This window comes from Lolium rigidum, unplaced genomic scaffold (assembly GCF_022539505.1).
Source record: "Lolium rigidum isolate FL_2022 unplaced genomic scaffold, APGP_CSIRO_Lrig_0.1 contig_8179_1, whole genome shotgun sequence".
Classification (NCBI taxonomy): Eukaryota; Viridiplantae; Streptophyta; class Magnoliopsida; order Poales; family Poaceae; genus Lolium; species Lolium rigidum.
Window position 1 is genome coordinate 68,077 of NW_025901516.1, and position 25,547 is coordinate 93,623.

A 25,547-nucleotide genomic window follows, 5' to 3' on the forward strand; every position below is an offset into this window, starting at 1 on the left:
ACACAGATGGGCACCTCTGCACTGTCAATGTCATGGACGCTAAGCTGGAGTATGCAGTGGGCAGTGAAAAGCTGTGTCGCCTCGACGAGGATATCGCAGCTGGTTGGGAGCACATCGACGCAAAGCTCGTGCCCATGGCACCATGCCAAGGTGGCAGCAAGTACTGCCTCATGGAACGCCTGCGACCGGACGGGAAAGAACAGGAGTGCTTGGGCGAAGGCGACAAGTGTCTTCTCCGGCTCACCTCTTTCTGTCTGGAGCGGGACAAGGACGGCAAACCGGTGACCGTAGCTCGCCGGGCTCGCTCTTACAAAGTCTCCAGGTACAACGTGGATTTTGATGCTCAAGTGTTCTGGTTATAAACTATTTCTAGGTATCGCCATAGAGCTTCAGTAGCAAACTTTTTTTTCTAAGGTCCAGCAAAATGCTAGCTTCAGTAGCAAACTTTTCTTTTTCTAAGATACATCTATTCGAGAATCGGCTCTGTTTGCCCCCTATGAGCTTCAGTAGCAAACTTTTTTTTTCTAAGATCCAGCAAAATGCTCAAGTGTTCGTGTTAAGCAGAGTTGAGCATAAATACAATCCAAGTAGTGGACAAGAGCACGAAAGGAAATGGGAAGAACAAGGGTTTAGCCGATTCCTCATACCGGCTCCCCAAAAGTAGCAGCAAGGCAGGAACACAATAGACCAAAATTGTAAGATTCAACCGAGAATTTTGTAATAGCCATATATAACTGATTATAAACATTTTCATGGGAAATGAATTCATAGTGCTTTAATTAATAAGCTTCTGGAAATTTCTCACGGTCAAGGGTGAACACGGTGAAGACTGTCATCCACACTCCTAAGATTCCTAATTTTATCTCATCGCCCTTTAAACCTGGGCGAAGGCAACAGGTGTCTTCTCCGGTGTTATAAAAGCGACAAGCAAATAACGAAGAACGATAAAGGAAATCGCAGCGGAGACACGAGATTTAACGTGGAAAACCCCTTCCAACACAGAAGGGGAAAAAACCACGGGCGCCAGCCAGCAAAACTTCACTATATCGGGGAGTGTTTACAAACGCCGTGGGTTATCTTATAATCTGATAAACCCTAGCCGGCGGCTTACAAGATGTATATATATAGGCGGTGTCAACGATCCGTACCTCGCTCCGCTCGTCAGAAGTTAGCCTCCCTTTAGTATATGAATTTGGATCACAATACAACAAACTCCACCTTGAGACAAATTCCATCTTTTAGCATGAACTTCAACAATCTCCTGAACAACAAAGAAAAAACACTAGCTGGCGCCAACAGCCACTTGGGCTAAACAGTTATACCAACCAAGCTCGAGCAAAGCTCAAACTTGGAAACAGGAACTGGCTTTGTCATCATATCAGCAGGATTATCATGAGTACTTATCTTGCATACCTTCAGTTTACCTTGAGCAACAATGTCGCGGACATAATGGTACTTGATATCAATGTGCTTTGTCCTCTCATGGAACATTTGATCTTTAGTAAGTTATATTGCACTTTGACTATCAGAAAACAAGTTAATGCAAGAATCATCTCCACAAAACTCAGCATACAAACCTTTCAACCAAACAGACTCTTTGCAAGCTTCATTAATTGCTATATATTCTGCTTCGGTTGTAGATTGGGCAACAACAGCTTGTAACGTTGCCTTCCAACTCACAGCACATCCACCAACAGTGAACACATAACCTGTGAGGGATCTTCTCTTATCCAAATCGGCAGCAAAATCTGAATCCACATAGCCTACGAGTCCCTCACCGGTCTTGACAAACTTCAAGCAAGCTTTGGATGTGCCACGAAGGTACCTGAAAATCCACTGAACAGCTTTCCAATGTTCTTTACCAGGATTAGCCATGTATCGACTGACCAAACTCATAGCATATGATAAATCAGGACGAGAACAAACCATGGCATACATCAAGGAACCAACAGCACTAGAATATGGAACTCGTGACATGTACTCAATATCTCCATCAGTACTAGGACATTGCAATGCTGACAACTTAAAGTGAGGAGCAATAGGTGTACTAACAGACTTTGCATCATGCATATTGAAACGATGAAGAACTTTCTGAATGTAATTTTGCTGACTAAGAAATAACACACTAGATTTTCTGTCTCTTGTAATTTCCATACCTAGTATTTTCTTAGCAGCACCAAGATCCTTCATATCAAACTCACTACTTAACTGTGACTTTAAAGTAGTGATCTCTTTCTTGCTCTTGGCAGCAATCAACATATCATCAACATATAACAACAAGTATATTGGTGATCCATTAACAAACTTGATATAAACGCAACTATCATACTTAGATCTCTTAAACTCATGTGCAAGCATAAATGAATCAAACCTTTTGTACCACTGTCTTGGAGACTGTTTCAGACCATAAAGGGACCTCTTCAACTTACAAACAAGATCCTCCTTACCAGGCACAACAAAACCTTCAGGTTGGTCCATGTATATCTCCTCCTCAAGCTCACCATGCAGAAAAGCAGTCTTCACATCTAACTGCTCAAGCTCAAGATCACGCATCCACAATACCAAAGAATGCACGAATGGAACTATGCTTCACAACCGGAGAGAATACATCATTATAATCAATACCTGGAATTTGGCTGAAACCTTTTGCTACTAACCTTGCCTTATACCTTGGAGGCTCATTAGGTGACAAACATTCCTTTCTTTTAAATATCCACTTACAGCGGACAGCCTTCTTTTGTTTAGGCAAGGGCACAACATCCCATGTGCCATTCTTGTCAAGCGATTGCATCTCCTCTTGCATAGCGGAAATCCACTTCACGCGGTCAACGGATGCAACAGCCTCAGTATATGTAGCAGGTTCAGTATCATGCTCCACCTGTTCAGCACAACTCAAAGCATGGTGAACAAGATTACATTCTTCAATCAAACGAGGACGTGGACCTTTGTTACGCCTCGGTCTATCAGCAGCAATGGAACTATTTGTTTGCTGCAAAACAGGTGGTGAGTGCTGAGCAACAGTGTTATCATTTTCAGCAACATCATTTTCTTTCTCCTCCACGTGCTCCACCTGCACGCTAATCCTCTCTTGTTCATCATCAGAATTATCAGAAAAATCAACAGCATCAGTAACATCTGTAGATGAACTCTTATAAAACATGACAGCCTCATTGAAGACTACATTCCTGCTATGCAAAACTTTCTTAGTTTCAGGATTCCATAACTTGTATGCCTTAACTCCTGAACCATAACCAAGAAACACACACTTAACAGCCCTAGGCTCTAACTTTCCATTATCAACATGAGCATAAGCAGTGCTACCAAAAACTCTCAACTGTGAATAATCAGCAGGTGAACCAGACCATACCTCAATAGGAGTTTTCTTATCAAGCGGAATGCAAGGTGACCTGTTTATCAAGTAACAAGCGGTGGAGGTTGCTTCAGCCCAGAAACGTCTAGGCAGTGAATACTGTCGCATATATAACTTCTTTTGATATGTATTGCTGGAGTTACTTGCGATACTTCCTTGCTGATTTAGCAAAGCTAGAGTGATCTTCTATTGTTATAATTCGTCACCTTTGTATCCCCAGTCAGTGCAACTAGCTATGGAAGGGGGCATACGAGTGGCAGTTAAGAACTTGCTCAACCCTCAAGCACCAGGTACTTTGATTACTGCAACAAGAGATATGAGCAAGGTTCGTAGTATGAACATAGTACTACCTTGTTGTGAATTCTTCTGTGTCTAGTAATTATTAATTGCTGTTTGCTGACCTTGAGTGTTCAATTACTTTCAGGTTATATTAACCAGCATTATGCTGAAATCAAATGTTACAGTGCTGAACATAAAGAGCAGAAGGATTCTACACCAGTCCGGTTTTCTAGCGAAGGTACTGTAGCGACATATGTAGCTCCTTTGTTCATGTTTTGAGTTTAATTATTGTTGGTATGATTATGTTATTTTTGCAGTCCTTCTCAATTTTCGAAAAATTGGGCATTTTTGTCAGTTGTGTGGTTACTAGTGAAGGCAAGATATCATTGATAACAATTCCACCAAAAACGTCGAGTCATGAATTGGTCCAGCTGGTAAACATTTGAATCATATTATATTCTGTGTTTGAACAATACGGCCAAGTGCACATTTTTGTCTGTCCTAGTATTATGTTTTTCTCTAAAAGAATGTATTATATTTTCTTCATAAAAAGTATTAAGTTACTTCTGGAATAGAAATTGTGCTCCAGATTATTTGGTTTTTCTAATTATTTTGCAGGAGCTTGATAGTGTAATTGGGGATCTTAAAGAAATTGCAATTGTTGATCGACTAGAGAACAGATCAGCCATCTCCCTGATAGGGAACGCACAGATGTCACAACTCATTCTTGAAAAGGTAAGAACCACATAACACTTAGCGACCAAAACTTTGTGTAGTGTTTTAGAAAAAATGAAACGCTTTTTTTGTGGGGAAATGAAAACAATTTTGTCGTAATTTTTCTAGTTGCTATTACAGTACCAGGGAATGTCTACTGTTCCTTTAGCTTTCCGTTGTTCTTCATTTTGTATGTTATCATTGTTGTGTGCTGCCGCATGCCAGGCGGTGAATGTTCTCCGGAGCATTAATGTTACGGCCCAGATGATCTCGCAAACATCATCCGAGGTAATCACTTCTCTTTCACAAGAATATGCATGATTTATGTTTTCATCCACTCTTATCTGTTTAAATCAAATTGAGCAAATGTGGAACTGAGTTCTATGCAACGGGAGTGATGGTAATTGTTCATAAGCAGGTGATGAAAATTTCCTTTGTGGTGAATGACCATGAGGCAGAACGTTGCGTGCAAGCCCTCCACTCAGCATTTTTTGACAAGGGTTTGGTGTCAGAAGCACAAGTTGCAGAGGTGGAGCGCGCAATCCCATCTGCAGTGGCGTCGAGCTCCGGTGTCAAGAAGAGAAAGGCCTGGGGGGAGCACCAAGCAACGGGTGTTTGTCAGGAAAGGGCAGACATTACTGCTGACCGCAGTCATAGTGTTATTGAGCATCCAATCATGCCTGACGCTGGAGGAGATGACTACGTCAGCGTTCCCGCAGAGCACCTGGACATCATACCTGACGACAATCCTGTGGCTGTCAGAGTCGACAATGATGGATTTGCCGGTGGCAGTGTAATGCCTCAACCCCAAGCTGTTCAGCCCGAGCAACCATCAGGTGTTGACGCGAACCACAGTGCTGAGGTGTACAATAAGCTCTGGGCATTTCTGGACAACGACAACCCGATGCCTGTCAGAGGTGACAACGGCGATGGGGATCCACTTGCGTGGTTTGCCGGCATACTTGAACCTGGCGACTACCCGATGTTCGACGACAGCGGGTTGGACAACGCCCCGATGCTGAATGCTGATGCCGAGCAGCAGGGACGACTCACTGAGGCGGCGGAGGGCGGCAGCCCAATTGTCACGGAGGAGGAGGAGGTGATAAAGGCCCTGATAGCAGGTGATACCCCTGATAAGTTCTTTGGCTTGCCCAGCAGCGACATGTCTTGGTCCCCGCCAGCGCTTGCCTCATCGTCATCGTTGCATGTGGCAGGGGAGTGTCAGACAACATTCTGCGGCCTCTGCGTGTGGCAGGGGAGTGTCAGACAACACTCTGCGGCCTCTGCTTCACCGAGGAAATAGGGATCTAACTGTGCATAGGTGCCTATCTAGCCACCTGATTCCTACATAGGTGTCCTGTTAATAATAGATATGGCAGTTTCGATTACACGAAATGCAAGTAGATTTGATATACATTGTCGTACAGAACCTGATTATATGTGCTGTAAATCAAACTGAATGGGGAAAAAAGCATTACACGTGACAGAGCAAGGAACTATCCTATCAGGAAAACACTTGATCAATATTGGTGCTTAACAACGAAATTAACAGTCTCCATATGCAGTATACACTATACTCTGTGCACTACATGAGGCTAATGCCATGACCGTGTGCTAGCCAGCTATGGTGTCACATCCTACAGGCTTAGCTTGCCATTACACGAGACTCATCTTCCTCATGGAGTCACATGCTTTCTTGAGCACACAGGGTTGTTGACCAAACTAACACATGTACGCCATGACACTAACTGCCTTGCACATCAGCTATGTGACCAATGCATTCTCTGTTCCTCGATTCCCGCTGCACTCCACTACAAGAACGACTCCATGATGTCCAAGGAGCTTGGATGCTGCCCAGCACCCGTGCCCATAACCTTGTCTCGCTCCAGCATCTTGGTAACTCATATGGGAAACCGTCTTAACTGTAACTGAAAGAAGGCCATGGCATTGGTCAGATCCTAATGCTGTGGCGCTCGACCTTCAAAAGTACAGGCGTAAACAATTGATGCAAGTCAAGCCTTTCCCTTGGAAGTGGCCATATCACAGAAACAGGCACGTCGCTGAACACCATGAACTCGTGCCACACTAGTTGGGAAATGAGGCTCTGGTCAGCATCAGGAGGGCGTTGGATGGACATGACACTTCCAGTTCGACCAACTTGATTAATAATGGCAGAATAGGTACAGGCTAAAGAAATCAATAGTCGCGAGGACGGTGCTTGGTTCGGCACACAGCCATGGCTCTGCCGCAGACTCGATAGTGATGTTTGGTGGAGCAGCAGGATGGAGGCGATTAAATTGTACCTTAATGGGTTGCTGCAATTTTCTAGCATCGAACACGGTGAAAGGTGCCAGGCATCCACAGTCCTAAAGGGCCCAGTTTTGCCCCATCGTCATCAAACCATACTGCATATGTTCAGAAAACTACTGTAACAACATACAGGTGAACCACTGCATTTCGTCTGGTCTGATCGAGCTGAGGTGCTAAACCTCAGATATATAAATTACCACGTGTCCAAGAAGAAGGATGGGGATCACAAACATGAAGATGCCAGCTTCCAATTTTCCATACCGGAGTCCTGTGAGAGTGCATTTGTTGCCAGATATTAATTTACCAGGTGTCCAAGAAGAAGGGTGGGGATCACAAATTGAAGTATTCAGTCGAACAGAGTGCATCCAGTGAACGCTACAAAGTTCTCTGATCAAATCAACTCCATGTAATTGTTAGAGGGGATAAATAAAGATGAACCAATCAATTCCACAGTGCATTTGTTGTGAAATACATTTCACAGCCTAAACTTTCAGTGTAATGGTTTTGCCACTTTACTAATCAATCACAATGCATCCTATGAACACTACAAAGGACTATGCTATTGATGAAACAAGGCGAACCATTCAAATCCGTTCATTAGCGCACATACACAAAGTGACTTTCAGAGTACCTTGTTTGAAGAAGAGGCCAGTCAGCACAGTGAATGTTGGCCTGACGAACCACATCACCCATGGGTGCTCAAGCACGTAGCGGACCAACCCCTCACCGAGCAAGGGCATAGAAAACACAAGTTACAAAAAACATGCTAGTAAGCCCAGATTTTGTGGCTTCTCATGGGTGGCACCAGAAACTACAAAAGGTGACAATATTGGCACTGAGATGAAGAATGAAACTTAAAAAATAACTTACAGCGAAACAACTCTGGTGGCTTCTGACATACTAGCAGCTTGTGACAAAACACAATCACAGTTCAGGAGAAAAGTTGCACATCACCAAGTGTCTCAGGTGGAGCTAAGATTCTGCTATCTTTAAGACCATGTAGAGGCAAAATCACTGGCTGCACAGGCACCCCTAAGAATTCAGAAACTATACGACCTGGACGCAAAATGCATGTTGATAACCAGTCTTGAGGGTACAATCATACCTGAAAAGTAAGCTACACTGATTCATTCACCGAGCAGCGCCTTACAGCTGGAGTTCTTCAGTATTTTGCATATCATCCCTGTCCTTTTGTGGCCTGACCAATACAAAATGCTTCTGCTATCATTCATTGATAACTCAAAATTTTCAATATGTGAAAGTTAACACAAATTGCAAAAATTAAACCCATGTGTGAGCACTGCACCTCAGCATGATCTGATTGCTATTTGGGAAAACATACTGAACTAAGGTGGCAACAAACGACACCTCTCGTTAGCACCGATGGGGAATTATGCTGCACCTACAAACTGTAAAACCACCAAACGAACTTATGCAGCTGGCAACCCATGTTTTTACTGAACATATGCAACCTCACAGCGTGCAGCAGTAATATGTTCAACAAAGTGTTCCACTTTGAGAGGTGCAAGCTGTAGCCTCTTGTTCTAAAAATTACTGACACCAGGGGTTGGCCAGGCACATCCAATAACAGGTTTTGCAGCTAGATCACAATTGCAGCATTCTCATCTACATATTGGCGTGATGCCCTGGTCTCCAGAACTACCATTTACATCTGTTATGCTACATACATCTGCCAGATCACGACTAGACATCAGCATTGTGCTTGCTACAGCTATTTGGAGTTTCTGCTCAGTTTGCCCCCCTCGAGCTTTAGTACAAAGTTTCCCTTCCTCTTCAGGGAGGCACCGATCTGGAAGTCCATCAACTGGCTATCGTCATTGTGCCTGATGGATATCTGCTATTCGAACTTCTGCTCGGTTGGTGCCTCGAGCTTCTGCAGCAGGGCTTTCTTTTCTTCTTCAGGGAGTGCGTTGAACATGAAAACAGACTTGTCGCCGATGTCGTCCTTCATTGTCAGCAACACAGCAGAACATTATTGTAAATTTCGACCAAGAATTTCTTAATAGCCACAAATGATGATAAAACCCTCTTGTCACCGAAAGGCAATTCCTGATATTATACCTTAATGGGCTGCTGGAATTTCCTCGCGGCGAACACGGTGAAGAGTGCCATCCACACTCCCAAGAGGCCCAATTTTGCTCCATCGTCCATCAACCCAGACTGCATATGACCAGGACACAAGTGTAAGAAAATACAGATTGATCACTGCATCCAGTCTGAGGTGCTAAATTTCAGATATCTGATTTACCAGGTGTCCAAGGAGAAGGGTGGGGATAACAAACGTCAAGATACCAGCCTCCAATTTTCCATAGCAGAGTCCTGTGAGTGCACAGGTATATTGTCAGATACATTTCACAAACTGACGTACACAGACAAACATTCAGTGGAAGGTTTCAGCACATGAACTAATCGATCAGAGTATATATCCAGTCAATGCTACAAACTGATCTAATCAGCACAATTGTAATCAGCACAATTAGGGAGACACTCATTCAGAAGCAGAGACAGTACCTTCCTTGAAGACGAGGCCGGTGAGCGCGGCGAAGGTGGGCCCGACGAACCACATGGCGCCCGGGTGGTCGAGCACGTAGCGGACGAGCCCCTCGCCGAGCGGCTGCGCGGCGAGGGCGTAGGTCCCGACGGACCCGAGCACGCCCACGGCCCACAGCGCCTGGAGGAACCGCTTGATGGGTGTGACGTAGATGTGTATCAGCACGAGCGACAGCCCGAGCCCCGCGGCCCCGGCGGCGTAGAGCAGGTCGGCGCCCTGCCGGACGGCGTCGCCGGCGGGGCTCCCCGCCGGCAGGAACGCCCCCGAGGAGGCGGCCAGGAAGGAGGCCGCGGCGGTGACGAGCCCGGCACGGTACAGCAGCACCTCGCGCACGTCCGCGTCGTCCACGGACCAGGGCCCGTACACGCCCGTGTACACGGTGTTCTGGTCGGCGAGCCCGTCGCCGGCGGCCCTGATGGCGCCCGAGGCGCGGCCGCGGTGGCAGGCGAGGGGCGGGAGGAGAGCGGGCTTCGGGGAGCTGGGCGCGCGAGGGCTGGGGCGCGGCGGCAGCGGCGCGAGGCGGAGGAGGACGGCGGTGGCCATGGACATGGTCGACGAGGTTGCGGGGTTCAGTTTTGTTTTCTCGGGATCTTTTTTGTGTTTGTGATGATGTGGTGGGGCTCGCGGGAGTGTGTGAGCCGTAAACTCAGCGGACGGCGAGGATTTCCGCCGGGTTTAAGGGCTCGTTTGGTTGTTCGGGCCAAATTTTTCAAGGTAAATATTTCCGGCCCAAATTGGCAGAAACAGGAGCAAAGCCCGGGAATATTTTCCCGACCTCCGGACTAGGAGCAAAATTTTCCCGCGAAAAGGCCGGGATCCCGCCGGGATTTCTGTAACCAAACAAGCCCTAATAGTACGTAAAAAAACTACTCCCTTCAACTCAAATTAATTATCACACATTTAGGAAAAATGTTATCACAATCTTTCTAGATTCACTGAGCCTACAACAATTAATTTAGATCAGATAGTGTTGCTCGTGTAGCATACAAATTAGGAGTGTTATTATTCAACAAGACCCTATTCAAATATTTCCAAGTATAAACAAGCTCAGTGCCTAAAAAAACAAAATACTATAAATATACGCTTGGCGCATCAAGAAGACGGTATGCCACATCTATATAGTCGAGGCCACACCTATTCAACTATCTGTGGCGCACCTTTAATACTAATGCGCCACGCCTATCCCTTGATCTGGCTAGAAGGTCCACCCACCCTTAGCCGTGGCGCACCATATACCGGTGCACCCCAGGTATATCTTGTACCCGTGGCGCACCTATACGCGGTTCGCCATGGCTAAGTAAAAAATTGAAAAATTAAAAGTGAGACACTATACTCGTGGCGCATGGAAGCTAGTGCAATAGGCCAAACCTTTCCACAGTTTGGCCCCGCGAGGAGACAAGGTGCCTCCCCAAGGGGGACAGGCGGCCACCTCGGCAGGAGGCGCCGACGGCTCCCTATGGGCGGCGCCTGCCCTTGGGGCAGCGACCCTTGCACCCTTTTATTCCTTGAACTTCGTGCTAACGTGGAGGAGATCCTCCCACTTCTTGATGGCTACCAAAAGAGAGGATTTTCGCCACAATGGAGGCCTCCAAAAGTAGGGTTTTCCTTCAATATATAGAAGTGCAATCTAGGAGAGTTAGGTCTTGGGCCGGACTCGGCAGTTGGCGAGCTCCGCTATTTTGTGTAGACTTATCGACCATCCTTCCTCTTCTTGTGCAAAACGAAGATGAAGGATACCAGAGCCCAAAAAATTATGTGGTCCTTGGGCTACACGGGTAGTTTTGCTGCCAGTGGTGCTGGCCTCCGTGGGAGCCTTGCTTTGTTCTAGTTGCCGCAGTACACTGTCTCTCTCAAGGGTTTCAACGATCACATCATCGATGTCGTTGTGTCATCGAAAGAAGGAGAACCGTGGAAGGCTACCTTTGTGTATGGAGAGACGAAAAGAGAATTGAGGCATGGATTCCGGGACTTACTTCATCGACTTCGGTCAAATGGAAAGTACCATGGATTTGCTACAGAGATTTCAATGAAGCTCTTACCCATGATGACCATGTTGGTGCTCGTGACAGATCCGAGGCACAAATGTCTCTCCTCCGTGAGTGCTTGGACGATTGTGGACTGTTTGACCTCGGTTTCTCAGGTCCCAAATTTACATGAAGTAATAGGCAATGTGAAGAAGATCATGTCAAGGTTAGGCTGGATAGAGTTGTTGCTAATGGGGACTTCACGGCCCGGTTTGATGATTGTTCGGTGGAAAATATTATCACAACAACTTTAGATCATTTAGCCATTATGATAAACCTCTCTACTCTTAACCAATGGGACCGTGCAACTCCAGTTCAGTATGGTTTCCGCTTTGAGGCCGCCTAGTTGAGGGCCCCGGATTACAAAGAGGTTTGGGGAAAAGCTTGATCTGAGAAGGCTGATGGTAACATTTCGCTCCAGTCTACTTGGCCGACGCTCCACCAGGTTGTTGGCTTGCTTTAGTCTTGGAGCCGGGAGACTTTTGGGCCTATTCCCCAAAAAATTCGTAAGATGGAGAGGAAGTTATACCATTTGCGGCTGGCGACGTCAAACGAGGGGTTCGATGAAATTCACAAGATTGAAAAGGACCTTTGCAAGCTCTTTGAACGGGAGGAGGTTATGGCACGCCAACGCTCCCGTGTGGAGTGGCTGCGCAAGGGGAACCGCGGTACTGCTTTCTTTCATGCTCGAGCTACTGCAAGGAAACGTGCAAATAAGATCAAAGTGTTGCGGCGACATGATGGCTCGAAATGTGGTGATGCCTCTGAATTGAAAAGTATGGTTCAACATTTCTATGGGAAACTCTTCACGTCTGAACCTACTATTTCTATACAGACTGTTCTTGATGCTATACCTCGGAAGGTATCAGATGAGATGAATGCTGACTTAATCAAAGAGTATACAAATGAGTAGATCAAAACAGCTCGTTTCCAGATGGGGCCGACCAAAGCACCGGGCCCAGATGGCTTTCCGGTTCTTTTCTATCAAACCCAGTGGGATTTCTTACAGGATGCAATCTTCCAGGTGGTTTGGAGTTTTCTCGAAGGGAGTCATTTACCTGATGGCTTTTGTGACTCTGTTATTGTGCTGATACCGAAAACTACAAACCCGGATGATTAAAAAAAGTCGGCCTATCAGCCTCTTGTAATGTGCTTTACAAAATTGCGTCCAAAGTTTTGGCGAATCATTTAAAGCTCATCTTGCTGATGGTGATGTCTGAACATCAAAGTGTTGTTGTTCTGGGGCGGTTGATCACGGACAATGCTCTTACTGCCTTTGAATGCTTACATACACTACTAGGAAAATCATTATAGGTATGAATGTATTCTGTAGTGCACCTAAAAGTGCATGCTCCACAAAAATATTTCTGTGGCGCATAAATACATATGCTCCACAGAATTTTCAAATTTCGGTGGCGCATGAAATATTGGTGCGCCACAGAATTGTGGCTTTCTGTGGCATATGTGGAGGGATGCGCCACAGAAACTCTATGGAGCCCACACGGGGTCCAGTACTGCACATGGACGAAGGAAATTCGGTGGCTCATGTGCCACAAAAAGTTGGACTTTTGTGACGCATGTGCTTCGTTCCGCGTCATCAGATCACGATACGGAGTTTTAACAGTGTAGTTTCCCGACTTTTCTAAATTCCACGCCTAGAAATCTTCTCCACTACCTGAGCGCAAATGAATATTCATTATAGCATCCGCTTCAGGGGCAATAAAATTATTCCTGATCACCATTTCCTTCCATGTCCAGTTTTCAGAGTCAATCAACTCTAAGACATTATTCAGTGGTGTATTGCCAATGTGCACCGATGGTGTCATCGATCTCACTCCCGGTATCCACTTATCAGTTCATATCGACACTGATGCGCCATCCCCAATGCGCTTAATCAAGCCCAAAGATAATGCCTCACGAGCAGACGCACTCCGAGGAACTGACGCTTGCATAAAATTAGAATTGGGAAATATTTTGTTTTCAATACCGTGCCACACAGACTCCGGGTCAGTCATAAGCCTCCATCCATGCTTACCGAGTAAAGCCAAATTAAAAAGCTCCAATTCTCTGAAGCCCATGCCCCTGGCTCTTTTTCACCAACTGATCCCAGGCAATCCAGTGAATAAATCGCCGATCAATCGAACTACTCCACTAATATCGTGCCATGTAAGAAATCAGAGTTTTGCACACTCTTTTGTTCAGTTTAAAACAACCCATGCAGAATCGCCTGAATTACTACTTTCAGAAAGATTTCCCGACCGGCGCAAGACACCATGCGCTCAGACCCGCCATTCAGCTTGCTCCGTATACGCTCGCCGATATGATCGAACGTACCACTCGTGATACGGCCAACAACAGTAGGGAGGCCCAAATATCTTTCAGCAAAAGCTTCCACTTCAATGCCCAATAAGTTCTTCATGTATTGCCGATCAGCGAGAGGGGTATTAAGAGAGAATAAACTGAACTTTTCTCCCTATTCACTCAGCTGGCCCGAACAATTCTCATAGATTCTTAGTCAACAAACAAGTTTTGAAGACGTAGGAACGTACGGATATTCAACTAGTGTATTGTATTTTTTTTGCGAGAAAGTGTATTGTATATATTTGAGAGTGTAAATCATACCAAAATTCAGTGCAGGGGTTTACTGCTCCGCTATGCTATATTTGGGGGCGAAATTTATATTCATTTTATTCGTAGCCAAAATATTAGGACCCCATTTCAAACAAAACAAAATACTAGGACCCACCGATTTGTTTCTATTTCTTTCCAGGAAAGAGGGCCTTGTTTTCTAAGTCCAGCCAACTAAAATTCGGCCCACTAAAATCCAGCCCAGAGGTGTGCGCAGAATCACGCAGCTGGTCCCTGCGCCAGCCGACCACGCAGCGCCGCCGCTTCTTCCGCGACCGCCTGTGCCGCTGCTGGTCGAAGCTCGCCGAGACGACGGAACTCTGCGCGTTCTCCTCTATGCGCCGCCGCTCTCGTCGGCTGGTCCAGCTCTCCATAGGTAACATCCATACCCCAGGACTTCACTATGGTGCTTGTACTGCTGGTTATTTCCCAATCCACTGCACACCAAGAAAAGAACCCCATCAAGTTTTGCGATTTCCCCCAAATTTCTCCTTCTTTCTTGTAGCTTGTGCCTTGACATGGGCAATGCTGTCTCGATGTCATGTCCTAGGTATATGCAGTTTTGTTTGTTCATTTATCGTCTGTCCTGTTTAAGCATCGAGTTCACATTCTTTGATAACAGTACTATAGAAAACAAGATGGAGAGATTCTTGTAACCGTAGTTTTTTTTTTGTCATTTATTATCTACCTTGTTAAGCATGCAATCAGTACTTTCCTTTTATAATCTTACTCCCTCCGTTCGCTTTTAAACGACGCGGACTGAGTTCAGCGCATGTACATACATAGTGTAGCGTCCGCGTTGATTAAATCGGGTCAGAGGTACATGTAAAGAAACAAGACTATGTATGACGCCTAACCATGCTTTTATCTTCAGCTTGCAGCTAAATGGGAAACTATCTGAATTCTCCAACAGCTCTCGAGAAGAAGTGTGAACTCCATTACCATGTCAATAGACCAGCAAGGAAACTAGCAGCTCGCAATGAGGGGCCTCCAAATGCTAAACTTGACGACCTTCCACAGGTACATATGTACTACGGAGTATCATTTTAAATGTTCAGTGTAGCTACTATGTATATTTATTTGGACTAACTGCTCCTGGGGTCAAAACATAAATGTATAATCTTGTTTTTCTCTGCTCAATTAGGATGTGCTGTGCACAATTCTATCAAAGTTACCTGCAAGAGAGGCTGTACGGTCCAGTGTTTTGTCGAGTGAGTGGAGATATATATGGACAGCTTGCCCCAGGCTAAGTTTCAATCACAATGATGATGTGCGCAGGCATGGGGGCAAACCGAATGCACAGGTGTTTGTTGACCATGTCAATGAAGTTTTGCAGAAGCACCGTGGCAAGGCCATTGACCATCTTGAGATCAAGTTTACATTTCAGAGCAATCTAACTTATCATCTCAATAACTGGATCAGGTTTGCTATCTCGTCCCAAACAAAGAATCTAGCTCTTGATTTGGCACCACCGTCCGATTTTCTGAAGCATGGGGATCATTACAGATTCCCGTTTCAGCTATTTGACAAGGAAAGTGTATCCTGCCTAGAGTGTCTTCAAATCAGCTTTGTATCTTTCAAACCACCTCCTTCCCAGTTCATAGGTTTCCCAAACCTAAGAAAGCTCGACCTCCATTTACTGAATACCACGAGGCAGGATTTTGACACTATCTTGTGCAGCTGTGAGAATCTCGAGTGGCTGAGTATAGTCAGGTGCCAGCTCAAGGATGAACTCAAGTTTAGTCGACCGTTGTCCCAGCTGCGGTACTTCAGAGTTGAGCACTGCAACAACATAACCAAGATACAGTTTCATGCTGCCAAGCTCTCCACCTTTATGTATAGAGGAGACTGCATACCTATTGCTCTCCATCATTCTATAAAGCTGGAAAAGGCCGAAGTTATTTTTCACGATTTAACTTTTCAGCATTGTACAGCTGCACTTCTCGATGGGCTTCCAGGTGTACAAAACCTGACGTTGGAGTTTGCATTCCAACGAATGGAGGTACAGTTTGGAACATATTTCAAGTGTGTAACAACAATGTTTTATCATTGCAGTGACCTCAAACTGCTCTTTTCTCTTTCAGACTACATGGGTGTTAGATAGCCGTCTAGTGTTTTCTCAGCTCAGGCATGTACAGATAGTGATGATTATGTGTGAGGAAGATGAGGACAAGATTCTCTACATAGTGTCTCTTTTGAGGGTTGCTCCGTTTCTTGAAAATCTGGAAGTACATGTGAGTATTTTCACCTTGATGGTAACAATGAACTATACTTTTTTTTGTTAAGGATACTACTTCAGTGACCATCTGCTGAATTTTATTACCAAGATGCTTAGTGTCGGTTCAACGTATCAGTCTTTTTCAGCGCCTACTTGTTTTGAGACATGGATACACTTATTATTCCTTCCAATTCTCACAGCTTAGTTAGTTCACAACATGTCTGCTGATGTCGTGTACTAATATTAACGTTATTTTCTTCTTTTGCAGCTTGATGGCTCTTATATATTGTGGTTTGCAAAGGGTGGACCTTCAAAACTAGACATTCCAGCTTGTGGATACAAATATCTAAATCTGAAGAATATGCACCTTACAGGATTCAGAGCAGCAAACAGCCATATTCAGCTCCTTTTGCATGTTGTGGAAAATGCGCCTGCGATAGATACCTTGACCGTGGATACAAGTGCAAGACTAGTTGATCTGCGGAAACCGGAGAAGATAAAGCCAGGGCTCCGTTGTGCCGCCCTTGATACTGTTAGGGGTTGTCTGCGTGAGAGGCTTCGGCCAGGTGCCAAGCTTTACGTTCTTTAGGATAGACAGAATCATTGGGAGCAGGGCACACATCATTCTAGGCTAGGCAGAGTAGGATGCCATCATACCAGCGTAAACCGGTCGTCTTTGGCAACAAACCTATGGGTTGTAAGAATCTCCTATTTTGCCCTACAAATTATAACTGTGGTGTGCGGTCCTATGAAATAGAATTTCGTCTTGGAACAGAACATACTGTAGCATGGTGCCTGCAGATCAAATTAGCATCCGGTGGAGATGCTCTAAATGCTAAATGAAGAACCACCAAAAAAAATATACCGATGCAGTAAACTTCAGTCTTAAGGCGTCACGTTCAAATAAACCCATATGCTTCAGGGCACCTCTGCAGAATGTCGGTTCTTCCATCCTTCAGGGCACACTACTTTTCCACTGCTTTTTTTTCTGAATTACAAAATAACCATATGCTAGGTCCTTGTTGTCATCATACTTGAAACATATACAGGCAGCATGAACAACGTCATAACTTATCTTCCAGTTTAAGAATCAATGTTCTTCCACAGCTTTGCGCCGTTGTCCAACAGTACATCTGCCACACACTATGAGGCCTAAATGTAGAACCACCAAAAACACATATGCTGATACAGTAAACTGCAGCCTTTAAGCGGCACGTTAAAATAAACTAACGCAATTCCTTTAAGAAAAACAGCTTCATAGACTGTGCAACATTATCACACGAGCCTTTGTGCATTTGGAAGAATTCTAAATGTCCAAGCATGCAGAGGGAATTTTATTGAAAAATGACCCAAACACAACGATTGATTTAAACTCGAGAAATCATCGCTAACCTTGGGATTCCTGAACCCAAATTTTAAAGAACAGATCCGGATAGTTATGCAAACTATATGAAGAACACTTGGGCATCAAAATGCCTACTGTGCCAGGAGACTTCGTACGAGCGAGCCGGCCGGCGAGCGGTTACCATGGGCTCGCCATCCTGCCCACGCTCGACACGGAAAGAGGTTAACCGGAGAAGGCTCCTACGGCCGACGCCCCAGCACTCCTTCTTTACCTGATCATCCTCGTGCACCTCCTCCTTCGGGCGCAAGCGCTCCATGAGGCAGTAATCACTGCCACCAGCTGGGTGTAGCCCTACCTGCACGAGCTTAGCATCGACGTTCCTCCAACCTGCCGCATCGTCCTCGCTGTGGCGGAATAGATTCTCCTTGCTGACCTTCCAATTTGTCGGGTCGGAAGTGACGTTCCCAGCGCAAAGGTGCCCGTCAGGCACACGAGGACCATACATGTTCCCGTCGAGATCGCCGGCATGGAGGCCAATCCATGCATCTAGGTGGCTGTCGTAGTGAGCATGGCCGACGACCGGCAGGTGCCACTCGCCATGCCGCCTCCATTTCCTACTGGCTGTGCTGAAGGAGAAGGTCGCACCTAGCACACTGTTCTTCGTGGGCCTGATGGACACAAATAATTCGTGCTGCTCCGCCGCCCCCGGTGGGGAAGTGTGGGTCGCTGCGTGTGCCGTGATGTGTTTTGCCCAGAATGGGAGCATTAGAGGACTCTCGAAGTGGCTCCATAACCACGGCGAGGAATCAGATAGGAGGTGCCAACCCCAAAACTTGTCTTGGTCAACCGGATCCAGTGGATCTTTCGTCAGGCAGTACAAGCTCCCGCCACCATAGTCAGAGTCATGATCCAAGCGCCATGGCCGCTCGGTGCTTAGCATGTACAGGCTGTTCCCGACGGCTATTGCTGCTTTGTGGCTACCCACAAGGCGCATTGGCATGTGAGCCGATGCTGTGAAGGCCGCCGTCTTGGTGTCATAGATGAGGACGCTGCTAATAAATAGACTTAAAGGACCTGAATGCCGGTGGTTTCCGATATAGTTGCCTGTAGCGACGATGCTACTGCCCACGGCGGCGAAGTGCACATGCTTTCCGAGAGCCGCGTGCACCAAGCGGAGGGCCGGAGGATCCGGGAGACGACGCACGGCGCCATCCGCCGGATGGTCGTCGTTGTCGCCGAGGTCCAGTTTGTGGACGCCGAAGCCATACTTGTGGTCGTCGAGCACCACGTAAAGATGCCGCTTGACCTTGGCAAGCGGACCTCCAATGGACGACTGGGAGACGTATCCTCGCGACCCGATCGGGTTGTTGATTCCAAGAACGGCGGTAAGCTGTTGGCTGCCATGGCGGCGGACAGGCAGGAGACGGGAGAGTAGCAGGGAGTGTGGTCGACTGAGGAAGTATCGCCACACCCGCGACATGTACGCCGGCGGCCGGAAGGCTGTAGGGTTTGGGAATGCTGATCGTTGGTTCGCTCGATCTGGCAACGGTTGATGAGAGTGAATAGCATAAAACCACCACATTGGTGGCGAAATTTACGAAAGACCACCACTTTTGGTTTGCGGGACAAAAAACCACCACATTTGAGTTGGTTTTTTGCCGAACACCCAAATGACGAGTTTGCAGCGAATTGACACTCAATCAGACCGTCCGACCCCACGAACTGTGCTGACGTGTCAAAACATTGACGGGAGGAGAAAACGGCCGTTGCCGTTGCCGGTCGGAAGTGGGCCCCGCCGCACGCCCAGATAGGGTTACGACCTGTCCCTCCCGTCACTCTCCCTCCCGTCACTCTCCCTCAGTCTCATCTCCAGTCACTCTGCTCCCGCCGCCGCCGCCGCAATTCTTGCCGCCGCCACCGCCGCATTTTGTGCCCGCCGGCCGTCAATGCCCAGTTGGAACGATGGCGAGTCGTCGAGCACGGCTCTTTCCTGGCCAGGGGTAAGTACCTCTTTACTCTGCATCTAGGGTTAGGGTTTGGGAAGATTTGGGAATTTTGATTTTTGTCAATTTCCTCTCCTTTTCTGGTCGATTTGGTGGAATTGAGAAGGTTTTGTTTGTAATTAGGACTTCGCACCTATGGACTACTGCCCAGACAGCTGGGACGAACCAACCTTCACGGGTTTGGCGGCAGGTTGCCCGGAGGTGTGCCGCCTCCACCAGAAGGAGCCGGTGAAGCGTGTCGCTTTTGAAGGAACGAACACCGGCCGTCGCTTCTACATGTGTTCTGTGGAAGGGGTATGTTGCTCACACTTCGAACTCTGTAGCAGTAGCTCTGTAGCAGTAGCTCTGTTTCTAATTTGGCAATGAGTTGATCGATACAATGCTCACCAGAAGAATGGCAAGCCATGTTAATTAGATGTAGCTATGAAGTACTAATTGTCCATTTGTGTGAATAATTGCATGTATGCTATGTAGTAGTAAAGAAATAAATAGTTGCTTTTGTATGAATAAATGCAGTCCAGTGCCTATGAATAATTGAAATAACAAGCATTAACTCTGAATAAGTCCATTTGTGTGAATAATTCGATGTCTGCTATGTAGTACCGATGAAATAAATAACTTTAAGATGCGATACATTGAGAATTGTGGCTTCCACTCTTGGCTTGATGATGAGTGGCCACAGCCAATGAAGAACACATTGCTGAAGCTGTGGGGAATGTACCATGACATGCACAATGCACTGCTGGATGAGAAGATTGAGAATGGCAAGATTGTGAAAGATTTGAATGAAGAGAGGATAAAGGTGGAGAAGAAGTATTCCAGCCTGATGGCAGATGTTTCCAAGTTTATGAATGATACTCAGAGGCAGGTTATGCAAGCAAACTATGACAAGATAATGAATGGTAGTGATGAGGAAAAGTTGAGGGAGAATAAGACTAAACTTGAAAATGAGCTGATGAAAGCCCGTGATGAAGTGGCTAAGCTGAAAGAGGGCAAGATTGCTGATGACAGAAAGATGAAGCTGATAGAGGAAGAAACTTCGTTGCTGAAGGAAGAGAAGAAGAAGCTAGAGTATCAGCTATTTGAGCTGTTTAAGTTGAGCAGTGCTAGGAATGACAAGTTGGTCAAGATCAAGCAGATATGTGAGGAGTAAGATGTGACAGTTGATGTAGTACTTGTCTACCAATTAGTATTTGTAGCCCTATGAACTGTTAGTGATGTAGTATTGAACTCCATGTACCCCTATTATGAATAGTTAGTACTGTTCCATTGAACTCTATGTACCCCTGTTGTTATGTTGAATCTTGTGTTGGTTTATAACTCTGTGTTTGTTTAACTGTGTGTTTAACTGTAAATTTTAGAAGCCTCGATGGTTTTCCGAGGGTTATCGACTATTTTAGCTAATATAGATCATGTATGTGCTTTTAAGAAGCATCGATGGTTTTCCGAGGGTTATCGACTATTTTAGCCCATATAGATAATGTATGTGGTTTTAAGCAGCCTCGATGGTTTTCCGAGGGTTATCGACTATTTTAGCTAATATAGATCATGTATGTGCTTTTAAGAAGCATCGATGGTTTTCCGAGGGTTATCGACTATTTTAGCCCATATAGATCATGTATGATGTTTTAAGAAGCATCGATGGTTTTCCGAGGGTTATCGACTATTTTAGCCCATGATGTTTTAAGAAGCCTCGAGGGTTTTTCGAGAGTTGTCGACCATTTTGGATCATCGAGAGGCTCTATGGTTATGTAAAACCCTCGAGGGTTTTCCGAGAGTTGTCGACCATTTTGGATCATCGAGAGGGGCTCAATGGTTATGTAAAACCCTCGAGGGTTTTCCGAGAGTTGTCGACCATTTTGGATCATCGAGAGGCTCTATGGTTATGTAAAACCCTCGAGGGTTTTCCGAGAGTTGTCGACCATTTTGGATCATCGAGAGGAGCTCAATGGTTATGTAAAACCCTCGAGAGGCTCTATGGTTATGTAAAACCCTCGAGAGGCTCTATGGTTATGTAAATAACAACAACAACTACCAACATAGTCTGAAACTTAATCTTAAGAGCATCAATTGCAACACCTCTGAGGAGAATGTGGGAACACTTGTGATACAGCTTTGAGAAGTCCCTGCAAACATGAACAAAACAATTGTTACTGTTTGTTTCCTTTTAAAGGAAAGAGAAATGAACTGTAATAGACAAAATATATGTTACTGCACTAACCTTTTGCCTATCAGAATAATTGTGTACATTCCAAATTTTCCAGACTCCCCAATACAGTACCTAAGCTGAGTCAGAAACCATAACCAACTGGCAGTGTCTTCCTTGTCCACCACACCAAATGCAATAGGGAAAATGTTATTGTTCCCATCTCTACCTGTTGCAGCAAGTATTTGTTGGCCAGTGCTCAATTTAATGAAGCATCCATCTACCCCTGTGTCATTGTATGGGTAAGATAACAAAGAAAAGTTACTGGCTAGGAAAAAAGTAATGCATTTACAAGAATAATTACCTATGAAGGGCCTGCAGCCATTAAGAAAGCCTTCCTTTGATGCATTCAGACAGTAAAATAACCCATGAAACCTTGGGTTTGTGCTAGGATGCTCCACTAAATTCTTTGTTGTCACAATACACCTACTGCCAGGATTAGTGTCAAGGACAGCCTGAAGATAGTCCCTCAACCTAGTGTATTGTGCCTTCGGTCACCCATAACAACGAGCAAATGCCCGCTTCCTTGCTCGTAAGCTTTGCTCTTGGGAACTGGTACACCCCACTTCGCTTTGCATTGTCAATGAGTGTGTCAACGGTTGTGTTTGGATCAATTCTAACAGACTCGCTCGGACTGTTTGGCTAGCCAATCAATAGTTACCTTTGTGTGTCTGTCCGGAGGCAATACAAGTGTGAACCCCTAAAATTTTCCTTATGCAAAAAGTCTTCTCATGTGCAATCTTTGAGGCACCGATGTAGAAGGGACAACCATCTTCTGCTCTAGGACAAAGAACTATGATTCTATCACTCGTCATTCCTCCGATCATCGAAAGTTCCTAAGCTGAGCTATGTGGTATGTCCTTAGAGCCCTCCTGAACTGGTATACATCAGTGAAACAAAGCTTCATACCTATCTGTTCATGTGGGTTTGCCCTGTTTTCATCATACCAAACTCTTTTCTTCATTTTCTTCAGTCTCCTCTTCCTTCCACTGGCAGATACAAATTTTGACACAAACCCATCATCATCACTGTCTGCAACCTCATCAGGGCTACTCTCTTCATCGGATGTGGGCATGAAATAATTTCCTTCTTCAAATTTAACCACCTCATGATGTGAGCTACTAGTAGGACCACACTTTGCTGCCTTGTTCTTCGGTGGGATGATTTTCTCCGTAATTTCCTCAACCTCTGAATCTTCCTCTGGTGAAAATATCTCTTCAACATCAGTGTCACCTTCAAAATGAAGAAATGGGTCAGCCTTCTGTTCTTTCATTTTTTGCAGCTTCTCCATTATTTCTTCATTCTCTGCATTTTGTGCTGCATGCCTCTTCTTCCTAAACTCCCTCATTAGCTCCAAATCCGCTTCAATAGCTGCCTCCCTCTCGACTGCTCGCTAGTTCGAGTCTGTACTCACCATCATAGTACATGTACTCAGCCTCATATTCACCAACCTCATTATCATTTACCTCCTTATCACTTGTCATATCCATCTTCCAAGTCTTCATCTTGATCTGATTCAGCAACCTCTTTTCCCTTCCCTTTATTCATGGTGCTGCTGTGTTGTGTACCAATGTACACAACATCACTGTAGTCTATTGCCACTGGATACACCTCCTCCACTTCCTTTGCCATGAAATTGACCCCTGTCTTGTTATCTGACAACACAACAGGGACATCAACTAGATTTGTAGCTTCAACATCTTCTCTGTTCAAACCAATTGGCCATTCCGCTTTGTCCTTCACCACTGTTATATTGAGTACCTTCTCACTGTCATAAAGCTCAAGCATTTCATGTACCTTTGCCATGCTATCAACTACCTCCATTCCTTCCTTCCCTTTGCCTCTTTCTTTAACATAGTACATGTAGTCTCTGATGCCATAGCCACGTTGTTCTACCAGAGCTAGCAAATTCAACACAGTGATGTCTGACCTGCTAATAGTCCTCTCTAAATTATCTTCACCACTAAAATTAAATCTAATCTCCCAGATATCATCATCCAAACTGCAAATAGTTGTTCATATTATCAAGACAGAGATGACAACTGAGCTTACTCGACGCCTATCATGCCTAGTGCAAAGAATCTACAACACCCGTGGCAGGGGAGGGGAGAGAGGAGTGAGCTTACTCTACGCCGCCGCCGAACCCTGACGCCCACCGGTGGCTGGTCTTGCAGGGTGAAGCGACCACGGCTCTCGCGAAAGCGGTGGCTGCTTTCTGCTCCGGCGACGGCTGCCCCACCGCGGCCACGTCCTCGCGTGCGACGCCACAGCCGCCTGCGCCGCCACCGCCAGCTCCGCCTCCTGCGCCGCCACCGCCATCCTCCGAGTCAGCAGTGAACGCCGCCATCCGTGTTCGAAAGGAGAGACAGAGGCGCTGACCGTCCCGACCGTCCAAACCCTAACCCTATCTGGGCGCGCGGCGGGGCCCACTTCCGACCGGCAACGGCAACGGACGTTTTCTCCTCCCGTCAATGTTTTGACACGTCAGCACAGTTCGTGGGGTCGGCCGGTCAGATTGAGTGTCAATTCGCTGCAAACTCGTCATTTGGGTGTTCGGCAAAAAACCAACTCAAATGTGGTGGTTTTTTGTCCCGCAAACCAAAAGTGGTGGTCTTTCGTAAATTTCGCCACCAATGTGGTGGTTTTATGCTATTCACTCGGTTGATGATGTGGTTACAAATGGGCTTTCTTCTGCGGCTGCGGGACCAGGCTGCCATGGACCGTGGTACTGGTTGGTTTGGGCTGAAGCTGCGGACTGGAATTGTGCCGGCTGAGAGCAGGTCCATCGAGAACATGCATGAAGTTTGCAGAACTGTTTGCAACTACATCGCGGGGGTTGGGCAGGGGGATTTTGCATCTTGATCCAACTCATGAACCAGCAAAATGAATTATCCGAAATGCAAAATATATTTTGGTAACAGCCAAGGACTAGAATTCCCACAAACAATTGTAATGTTTTACTATTAAAATGTAAGAAACAAACTAAAGTAGGGTCTGTCCAAAAGAAATTGCTATTTGGTGACTGAATGAACAAATAATCAAATAAACATACCACGTTAGTATGAAGTAGGAAAATGTACCATGTTTGCAGTAGAATGTTGTAATTGCATCCAATCTGCTCTCCAAGGCCTTCTCTGCGTGTTTGCTTGAACCATCTCAGTTGCAACTCAGGTGCCTTAGAGCAGGTCTAACAGACCCCGTAAAAGGGGCAAACCCGTATAATAACCGCCGATTTGAGGGTTTCGCGTCTATCCGGCCGTCTAGCACGCCCCGTAAAAACGGCCCCCGCATCGATTTTTCCTGTTTTCGACTACGGGGCGGGTCGTCGCCCCCTACTTGTGCGGGGTGGGAGCGGGGATAGTGGGTGAAACCAGCATCGCCCACTCCACAGCGCGCGAAGCATTTCGCTGAAGCCAACAGCCGCCGCCGCCGACCGATCTCCTCCCCCGCGCCCTTCCCGGCCGGATCCCGCTTCCATGGACCGTCCGCAAGAGCCGCCTGCCGCCGGCGATGCATCTCCTACGCCAGCGGTGGTCGATGTCGCCGTCGAAGCTGCGCCGAACGCCGGGGCGGTGTCGGCCATGATCTCCGCCACCATCCCGTCGAAGAGGAAGAGGATCCCGAAGGTATTCTTCGAAGCACCTGCGCCGGCGGCCGCAGCAGCGCCGGCCGCAGCTGCGCCGGCCCAAGGCGGCCGGGTCAGGGTGAAGACCAAGGCGGCCGGGCCGAGGGGCGTCGCGCCGGCCAAGGTGCGGACAAAGGCCATCAACCGCATCGGCCTCGCGCCTCCACCGCCCTCCAAGGCCGCGCCCTCTCCTCCCTCCGTTCCGTCCGATGCGCCGCTCGCGCCGCCGCCATCCACCGTTGACGTAGACAAG

General features: G+C 46.4%; 3 protein-coding genes and 1 long non-coding RNA gene across 5 annotated transcripts; 2 read left to right on the forward strand and 2 right to left on the reverse strand.

The window, feature by feature from the left end:
• Positions 1-3,488: 3,488 nt before the first annotated feature.
• On the forward strand, positions 3,489-5,666 carry LOC124682280. Its single transcript, XM_047216993.1, has 6 exons — positions 3,489-3,695; positions 3,795-3,887; positions 3,967-4,083; positions 4,268-4,384; positions 4,589-4,651; positions 4,782-5,666. The coding sequence occupies exons 1-6, from the start codon at positions 3,606-3,608 to the stop codon at positions 5,664-5,666; spliced, it is 1,365 nt and encodes a 454-aa protein (XP_047072949.1). The 5' UTR covers positions 3,489-3,605.
• Positions 5,667-6,234: 568 nt separating this feature from the next.
• On the reverse strand, positions 6,235-7,683 carry LOC124682287. Of its 2 annotated transcripts, XR_006996233.1 has the most exons (4): positions 7,575-7,677; positions 6,871-7,484; positions 6,667-6,768; positions 6,235-6,504 (listed from the first exon to the last, which is right to left on the reverse strand). It is a non-coding gene; the product is annotated as an uncharacterized LOC124682287 (long non-coding RNA). The 2 variants fall into 2 exon arrangements; XR_006996232.1 differs by having other exon boundaries at positions 6,871-7,683.
• Positions 7,684-8,455: 772 nt separating this feature from the next.
• LOC124682284 lies at positions 8,456-9,824 on the reverse strand. Its single transcript, XM_047216995.1, has 4 exons — positions 9,206-9,824; positions 8,943-9,013; positions 8,756-8,854; positions 8,456-8,639 (listed from the first exon to the last, which is right to left on the reverse strand). The coding sequence occupies exons 1-4, from the start codon at positions 9,792-9,794 to the stop codon at positions 8,532-8,534; spliced, it is 867 nt and encodes a 288-aa protein (XP_047072951.1). The 5' UTR covers positions 9,795-9,824; the 3' UTR covers positions 8,456-8,531.
• Positions 9,825-14,182: 4,358 nt separating this feature from the next.
• Positions 14,183-16,789, forward strand: LOC124682293 (F-box/FBD/LRR-repeat protein At1g13570-like). The gene is made up of 5 exons (XM_047217004.1): positions 14,183-14,273; positions 14,772-14,917; positions 15,042-15,899; positions 15,982-16,131; positions 16,384-16,789. Exons 2-5 carry the CDS (start codon positions 14,783-14,785, stop codon positions 16,702-16,704), a joined length of 1,464 nt encoding a protein of 487 aa, XP_047072960.1. The 5' UTR covers positions 14,183-14,273; positions 14,772-14,782; the 3' UTR covers positions 16,705-16,789.
• Positions 16,790-25,547: the final 8,758 nt, after the last annotated feature.

What these genes read in the sequence shown, in the direction of transcription:
- LOC124682280 (XM_047216993.1), top strand. Translation starts at nt 3,606, where the DNA reads ATGGAAGGGGGCATACGAGTGGCAGTTAAGAACTTGCTCAACCCTCAA. An exon ending in GTCATGAATTGGTCCAGCTG is followed by an intron (nt 4,084 to 4,267) that starts GTAAACATTTGA and finishes ATTATTTTGCAG; the next exon opens with GAGCTTGATAGTGTAATTGG. An exon ending in TCTCGCAAACATCATCCGAG is followed by an intron (nt 4,652 to 4,781) that starts GTAATCACTTCT and finishes GTTCATAAGCAG; the next exon opens with GTGATGAAAATTTCCTTTGT.
- LOC124682284 (XM_047216995.1), bottom strand. Translation starts at nt 9,794, where the DNA reads ATGTCCATGGCCACCGCCGTCCTCCTCCGCCTCGCGCCGCTGCCGCCG. An exon ending in CGGCCTCGTCTTCAAGGAAG is followed by an intron (nt 9,014 to 9,205) that starts GTACTGTCTCTG and finishes GTGCACTCACAG; the next exon opens with GACTCTGCTATGGAAAATTG. An exon ending in CCCTTCTCCTTGGACACCTG is followed by an intron (nt 8,855 to 8,942) that starts GTAAATCAGATA and finishes GGTCATATGCAG; the next exon opens with TCTGGGTTGATGGACGATGG.
- LOC124682293 (XM_047217004.1), top strand. Translation starts at nt 14,783, where the DNA reads ATGGGAAACTATCTGAATTCTCCAACAGCTCTCGAGAAGAAGTGTGAA. An exon ending in AACTTGACGACCTTCCACAG is followed by an intron (nt 14,918 to 15,041) that starts GTACATATGTAC and finishes CTGCTCAATTAG; the next exon opens with GATGTGCTGTGCACAATTCT. An exon ending in TTGCATTCCAACGAATGGAG is followed by an intron (nt 15,900 to 15,981) that starts GTACAGTTTGGA and finishes TTTCTCTTTCAG; the next exon opens with ACTACATGGGTGTTAGATAG.